Source organism: Cynara cardunculus (assembly GCF_001531365.2).
Source record: "Cynara cardunculus var. scolymus isolate 2C chromosome LG 10, CcrdV1, whole genome shotgun sequence".
In the NCBI taxonomy this organism is placed as follows: Eukaryota; Viridiplantae; Streptophyta; class Magnoliopsida; order Asterales; family Asteraceae; genus Cynara; species Cynara cardunculus.
The window spans coordinates 21,932,809-21,940,847 of NC_037537.1; the positions used below are offsets into that span (position 1 = coordinate 21,932,809).

The 8,039-nt window shown below is 37.5% G+C and overlaps 1 protein-coding gene across 1 annotated transcript; it reads left to right on the forward strand.

The window, feature by feature from the left end:
* Positions 1–2,897: 2,897 nt before the first annotated feature.
* On the forward strand, positions 2,898–7,568 carry LOC112518984 (probable pectate lyase 8). The gene is made up of 7 exons (XM_025126832.1): positions 2,898–3,108; positions 3,382–3,441; positions 4,121–4,192; positions 5,569–6,211; positions 6,349–6,452; positions 6,552–6,690; positions 6,947–7,568. The coding sequence occupies exons 1-7, from the start codon at positions 2,990–2,992 to the stop codon at positions 7,166–7,168; spliced, it is 1,359 nt and encodes a 452-aa protein (XP_024982600.1). The 5' UTR covers positions 2,898–2,989; the 3' UTR covers positions 7,169–7,568.
* Positions 7,569–8,039: the final 471 nt, after the last annotated feature.

Consider the following 8,039-nt stretch of genomic DNA (forward strand, 5'->3'; position numbering starts at 1 on the left):
CGAGTGAGCGCATACCCGTTTCTAGTTGTAAAGACACCCTCTTTGTACGAGTGAGCGCATACCCGTTTCTAGTTGTAAAGACACCCTCTTTGTACAGGTGAGCTTATACCCATTTCTAGTTGTAAAGACATCCTGTTTGTACAGGTGAGAGTATACCCATTTCTATAGTAAAGACACCCTTTTTGTACAAGTGAGCGTATACCCGTTTCTAATTGTAAAGACACCCTGTTTGTACAAGTTAGCGTATACCCGTTTCGAGTTGTTTTGTTAAGAAAATATTATTGAATGTTTTTAAAGTAGAAACAGATGTGTGAATGACAATGCAGAACACAATAATGCATATGTTGTGGAACATATTTATTATATGATATAATTGTGTTATACAAGATTTTTAAGTAAATGTTGGTGAATGTTTGGTTAGGACTGTTCTTTTAAAGTGTGAAATATATTTTTTTAAGATAAAAGGTTAAAATACAAAAAGACAATATGAGCCAGTCAAATTACATCACAACTCATAAATAGAGCAAAAAAAGGGATAATTGAGAAATGACCCAAGTAACAACTTTTAAAACTAAGGTGACGTTTGGTTCGTATAATATTTTTGGATGAAATAAAATATGTTAAATAAATTTGACTTTGAAGAGATTAGAATAGAATATTGTCAGGTTTGATCATTTGTTTGGTTGATAGATATTAGAATGAAATCTGTTAAGGGATTGAAATTTATCTGTTTGATTTACACAATGTAGCTTTGGAATCGAAATGAAATATTGGTAAATAATCAAAATGCCCTTTTTTGAAAGTTTTATTTTTTTTAAACTAAAAATACTTTAATAAAATAATTATTTAATATGTAAAAAATATAAAATACACAACGCAAGTATAACCATAAGTTAAACGACGTTACTAAATCAACAATGGTCGACTGTGGTTCAGATCGGTGGCGGTCCACAATGGTTCAGATCGGTGGTGGTCCACGGTGGTTCAGATCGATGGTGGTCTGCAGTGGTTCAGATGGCGGTGGTCGACAGTGGTTCAAATCGATGGTGATCTGTTGTGGTTCAGATGGAGGTGGTTAGTGGTGGTTCAGATCGATGGCGATCTGTTGTGGTTCAGATGGAGGTGGTTAGTGGTGGTTCAGATCGCGGTGGCGGTTCAGATCGGTGGTTGTTCAAATTGTTGGTGGTCAGTGGTGTCCGACAGTGATTCAAATCGGTGGTAGTCACCAGGGGTTGGTAATGGTTCATATCAGTGGTGGTCTGTGACGCTTTCAGGTGGTGGTGATTAGATGTGGTTAAAATCAACGGTGGTTCTGATTGGGGGTTGGTTCAGATCGACGATGGATCAGATCGATTGTTGTTCAGATCGGCGGTGGCCAACGGCGATTCAGATCGGTAGTAGTTGGCGGTGGTTCAAATCGATGGTGGTCGTGGTGGTTCAGTACGACGATGGTTGACAGCGGTTCAGATCAATGGTGGTCTATGGTGGTTCAGATGGCGATGATCGTAGTAGTTCAGATCGGCGGTGGATTAGATTGGTAGTGGTTGGCTGTGGTTCAGATCGGTAGTGGTTCAGATGACGGTGGCCAATGGTGATTCAGATCAACGGTGGTCGAAGTTGGTCGGCGATGGTCATATTGGATTTTATGAGATTATGGTATATTGGATTAATAACATATTTGGTATTATGGAAATAGATAAATTTCATTCCATCAAAATACTATGTAGTTGATAAAAAATGTTAAATTCATTTATTTGTGGAATTTGTATGATTTTAAAGATTTATTTCGTGAAAAAGAATGAACAAAACGAAAGAATTAAATTTGGTCAATGAAATTCAACATTCCAATTCCATCAGATTCCTTCAGAATTTGCGAACCGAACGTCCGCTAAAATTCCTAACAATACAGATGAACATGAATAAATTATCTGAACGAGCTTGAGAAATTCCAAATTTACAACTTCTACAACTGAAATGTATAATAACTAATAAATGAAGGTGCTATACATTCGTTAAAAATACCAAACAAAATGATAGTAGAAATGGCACATTCGATAAAAATAAACCGAAAGAAAACTTTAAAACCGATGGCTAAAGCTGATGACGATGTGAATTCGGTAATTGTTTATAATGAACAATATCGATGTAGAGAACTTTGAAGAAATACTACTAAAATTTGGTCCCAAAAAGAATAGATAGAAAAAAGGATAAATTGCATGAAAAAATAACGTATTTTAACTTGATTTCTATATTGGATAACGTACTTTCAAAACTTTAATTTTGGTACCTAAGATGTAAAATTTTAAATATTTAAGTATTCATGTAACTGGTTCAAGACTAATTTTAGATTAAAAAAAGACTTATTTTAAATTTAAAAAAAAATCCATGTCACTAACCATATCAGCAAATAATACTAAGTTGGATACCACATCAATCGTCTCATCAGCATTATAACCGATCAATGCTTCAACCGCTTATTAATCTGTTATCCGAATACTTAAACGTTTAAATCTTTACATTATAGATACCAAAATGAGAGTTTTAAAAATATATTATCAAAATAAAAATCAAGTTAAAATACTTTACTTTTTCATAAAATTTATTCAATAAAAACCATGATGATGTTATTAAATACGGTCATCACTTTAATTGTTATTGATGATTTATATTAATTTAATAAAATTAAATAAAAAATAATATAATAGATAATGGGGAAAATGAAATACATAGAAAAAAATATATATTTACATTTTGGTGAAAAGGGACACGTGGCACCTGTCTACATTTAACGGTCGTTAACCTTTTAATTTCTTCTTCTTTCAGTCTATAAATAAGGCCGTTACGTTCAGGCTGCTGCTCTGACTCTCCACTTTCCTCCGCCTCCTATTGCACTTTTTTTGCTCCGAGTCTAGATCGGAAACACGCACAAACACACAGTGCGTGAGTAACTTAATCTTCGACGGTGAAAGGAGGAGGTGGAGTGTGTGTGATGACAATGGAGGTACCTAAGAAGTGGTTTGCTATATGTTTCTCTGTGTTTCTGATACTGTTGCTTGCTGCGGTCGTCGCCGCCGGCGACGTGCACAAAAATGGTGCCACAAATCCTAGGTATTGCTTTCTCTCTATGAATAGTTGGTGTTTCTTCTGTTTTTGGAACGTTGCAGTACGGAATTGTGAATTTTCTGTATATTCGCAACTTATCATCTACATTTCTGAATTCTGATAAAGTAATCCAAAATGAACGCATCTCTTGAGAAAATCGACATTCCAGAGGTCATTTAGCTTGAGATTACAGTGCGTTGATTTTGTTGAATGTGGTCGTTAGGCTTGAAGTTATTCTTTAGCTAAATAATAAGCTTGTATTTGTCTTCAATGGTACAGCCCTCTGGAAACAGAGCAGTTGCAAAGCCAGAGCTCCTACAATTCATCAATGGCGGCAAGGTAAAAACAAACAACACCCAGTCGACTTTGTCTGATGTTCATGCACCTGCATTTCTTTTACGTTGGTGTATTTTTAGTCGTGTCTGAGCCATTCATCTTCTTCAAAGAGTAATGAACCCTCAGATCCACTGTACTATGCTTGTTCGTCTAGAAAACATCAAAGGAAACAAATTCTCCACCACTGAGATACTGGATTTTAATATAATCTGGACGGTTTATTGCCGTTGTTCATCTCGGGATTCTTCTTGTTCATTGGCTCCTGCCTCCCATTTCCCCTTTCACAGATTTGAGGAACCGTTTTCAGTTTATTTTTGTTTTTATTTTTTCCACTTTTTGACAGTTATAACCGTAAAAAAGCAACACCGTTGTATTTCTCTCTCACACACTAAAAAACACGCATACATCAATTCCTGTGTTGACTGGTTACAGACACAGTGTACTTTTTGCGTCTCATTTACTCTTCTTCCCTCCACACGCTGTGCGTAATTATGTGATGCCCCTAGCTAGTCAAGAGTGGTAAAAGCACTTCAATAGCGGTACCCAGGTGCTTTGTTCTTTGATGTGCGTTATTTTTCGTTTGTTCGTGTTATATTTGGTGGATGATGAACAGATGAAGGTCAAATAGAAGCCTAATTTGTTTGTTTTTCGTAAATTTAATTTGAGTTCTCTGTCATCGCAGAGCAAAGGAGATGGAAGCTTTGAATGAAAATGCAGTTCAAGATCCTGGAGAGGTCGTCTCCCACGTTGAAATGTAAGGATCTCTATACACACCAGTAAAATTTAGGAATAATGGGATAAATGTATTTTCGTTAGACTAAAGGATCACAGAACAAATACATCGATGTTGGTGTAAAAAAATCCAGTTTGGTCAACAATCTATCAATGCAGCCGGGCCAGTTCGGGTCTGTTACAATCCGGGTCCGGGTCCGGGCTTTATCCCGTTCTTGTTTTTGTTCTTCTTGTTGTAAGGCAATGAAGAAAACAAATGGGTTATAAGGAATTTCCTTTATTGGGTATGTAGTTTTTATTAACCATCATTTACCCCATGGTCAAGTTTACTATAAGAAAAGAAGCAAGCCCCATGTGCCCCTGCTAAGTGCTATCTACAACACCACCTAAATGCAATCAGTCTATCGTATCCCACATGGGTTTTCTGATTGATTTTGACATCTTTGCAACCAGTTTTGACCGGAGCCCCAGTTAAACGGCGATATTACCCTTATTGCAGTCCCTTTTAGATAGTATAGTTACGCAGCGTCGATTTAGTGCTTTTTAACTTTTTGGTGTATTAGAAATTGATTTAATTTTTAAATATTACCATGAGGGATAAAGTCGCTATGTGCCCCTGCTAAGTGCTATCTACAACACCACCTAAATGCAATCAGTCTATCGTATCCCACATGGGTTTTCTGATTGATTTTGACATCTTTGCAACCAGTTTTGACCGGAGCCCCAGTTAAACGGCGATATTACCCTTATTGCAGTCCCTTTTAGATAGTATAGTTACGCAGCGTCGATTTAGTGCTTTTTAACTTTTTGGTGTATTAGAAATTGATTTAATTTTTAAATATTACCATGAGGGATAAAGTCGCTATGTTCCCAAATATTCGATTCGTAAGCTATATGCATACGTCCATGTGATACTGGTTTCTTTAAGTCATCCAAATCCTCCAATAATCTTGGTACTGAACAAGCTTATCTTTGCCATGTGACACACTATCGCCCCATGTGCTGCTAAACAGAAAGAAAGCTATCTTCGACCTTCTTGTGGCCTCCCTTTACTGTTAGACTACCACCATTTGGTCCATCTGAAAAGGACAAAACCAAATATGTCTTTCTACTAATATCCGTAAATCTTGATTTTGGACTGCTGTGCTAACTGCTACCCATTTGTTCCACTTTCAAACTCAATGAAACAAGACCGATTTCATATGCTAAAAATAATGTCTATTTTTTATGTTAAAAGATCTTGATCAAAAACCTTCGGATATAGTATTGGAATCTCATGTTGACTAGATTTTTTCTTCCCAATATATGATAATGCATCCTTCTCTCTTAAGTTCTCTTTTGAAGAATAATTTAATGGGATTCCGCATATGTGTAGTATGTGACATTAATATTGTGTAGGACAATGAGAAACCATACGGAGAGGAGGAAACTGGGATATTTTTCATGTGGGACTGGTAATCCAATTGATGACTGCTGGCGGTGTGACCCAAACTGGCAGCGCAACCGAAAGCGCCTTGCTGACTGTGGCATTGGTTTTGGCCGGAATGCCATTGGAGGCCGTGAAGGTCGTTTTTACGTTGTCACTGACTCCAGGGACGACGATCCCGTTAACCCACGACCCGGCACCCTTCGTCACGCTGTCATACAAGATGCTCCGTTGTGGATTGTGTTCAAACGAGACATGGTGATCCAGTTGAAGCAAGAACTTATCATGAACAGCTTCAAGACCATTGATGCCCGTGGAGTCAATGTCCACATTGCTAATGGAGCTTGCTTAACTCTCCAGTTCATTACTAACGTCATCATTCATGGTTTACACATTCACGACTGTAAACCCACCGGTAACGCCTTGGTCAGAAGCTCTCCTTCCCATTATGGTTGGAGAACAATGGCGGATGGTGATGCCATCTCCATTTTTGGGTCGAGCCATATTTGGATCGATCATAATTCTTTATCTCACTGTGCCGACGGACTCGTGGACGCTGTCATGGGCTCAACGGCCATCACCATTTCCAATAACCACTTTGCTCACCACAACGAGGTGTGTGGATCTTTACATTATAAAAACTTAGGATAAAAAATTGGAAACAGTTTAGATTCTAAAGTCGATTTTTTTAAAGGTGGGTATGCTAAATAGCATCAAAAAAGCTGTCTAATAATTGATTGATGGTAAAACAGGTGATGTTGTTGGGCCATAGCGACTCTTATGTGAGGGACAAGCTGATGCAAGTGACCATTGCCTATAACCACTTTGGTAAAGGTCTGATCCAGAGAATGCCAAGGTACCAATGAATGAATTTTAATTCACTATTCATGTATATTATATCTGTTTGAGATATATTAAGTGGGTTAGTTTGGTCTGATGGAATTTTGGTGTGCAGATGCAGACATGGGTATTTCCATGTGGTGAACAATGACTACACTCACTGGGAGATGTATGCTATTGGTGGAAGTGCAAGCCCCACCATCAATAGCCAAGGCAACAGATACCTTGCCCCTGTCAATCCTTTTGCAAAAGAGGTACCTATACTGTACTCTACTACTCTATCACTCTGATCTAACTTTAAAACGTGGTTCGTGTCCTTAATTAATTCAATGCCCCACCCTTCTCTTTCTTTTCTTAAATACCATGTTGACTACCCTTCTTTATAGGGTATTAAAGTCTTGTGGGTATTCTTACCTTCAAGATTTACGAATAAGGAAATGGGGATTGGGGGCAGGTAGGTTTTGAGTTTTGATGTTAAATATTGGAATAAATATATATATATTTATATAGGTTACAAAGAGGGTGGATACAGATGCAAGAAAATGGCATGGATGGAACTGGAGATCAGAAGGTGACCTTCTTTTGAATGGGGCTTATTTCACCCCATCAGGAGCTGGAGCCTCGGCAAGCTATGCCAGAGCCTCCAGTTTGGGGGCAAAATCATCCAACATGGTTGGTAGCATCACCTCCAATGCTGGTGTTCTCAAGTGTCGTAGAGGCCACCAATGCTAGCTAAGCTAACCAGTAACCCACAACCCGCCTTTATCCTCATTTCATTTCTTTAATTTTTCACGTGTGTTCGCTATTCATCCACATTTTCCTTCTTTTTTTTTTCTTGCCGTATTCCTGGCAAGTGTGCTGCTTTTTTTAAATCGAGTTACCCGTGCACGGCAGTGTTGTGTTGTGTTGTGTGCAACCTCGGCCAAGCTTCAACCGAACGCATCACCAATTTCAGGAGCAGGTGCGAAGCGTTGTTCCTCGTATGTGTGCTTTCATTTGTCTACTAATTTGTGTTTAGATTTGACTAGGTATATAGGTTTTAGATGAGATGATCTGGATGGTCTTTTTATTTTTGGTTTCTGGAGTCATACAAGTTGTATTTTCAAATTGAAATTGAAACTCTTTTATTTGTTTATCTTATCATATGGAAAGTGTGGACCCACCACAATTTAGAAAAGATGCATATAAAAACCGATGAAAATGTCACGAACTCATTAATCAAATAATAAGGACGTTATTCTTAGTTTAGAATATGTGGAACCTCATTTGATTACTCTTCACACATACAACTGTTTTATATATATATTGTAGATTATGAATAAAAACATGTGAAATGCTGCTATTTATTTGATCTTGTTCTACAAATAAGAAAAAATGTAACACATTTGTTAGATTAGTTGCTTTTGTGGTGTGGCAAAAGCCAAAGCATCATCTTGTTCCAACTTTTTTGTATGTTGTTGGTGTTGAATTTGAAAGGGTTGGTCATGATTTTGGTTTCTTTACAATCATGTTTTACGACCCTAGTCCCTCAACTTCATTTATTCGGTCTTTAGTCCCTTGTGATTTGAATGTTTTGTTTTTGTCTTTAACGTTTGTTCATTTT

Coding starts and splice junctions, on each gene's coding strand:
- LOC112518984 (XM_025126832.1), top strand. CDS start 2,990: ATGACAATGGAGGTACCTAAGAAGTGGTTTGCTATATGTTTCTCTGTG. Junction 3,442..4,120: donor AATTCATCAATGGCGGCAAG/GTAAAAACAAAC, acceptor CTGTCATCGCAG/AGCAAAGGAGATGGAAGCTT. Junction 6,453..6,551: donor CTGATCCAGAGAATGCCAAG/GTACCAATGAAT, acceptor TTTGGTGTGCAG/ATGCAGACATGGGTATTTCC.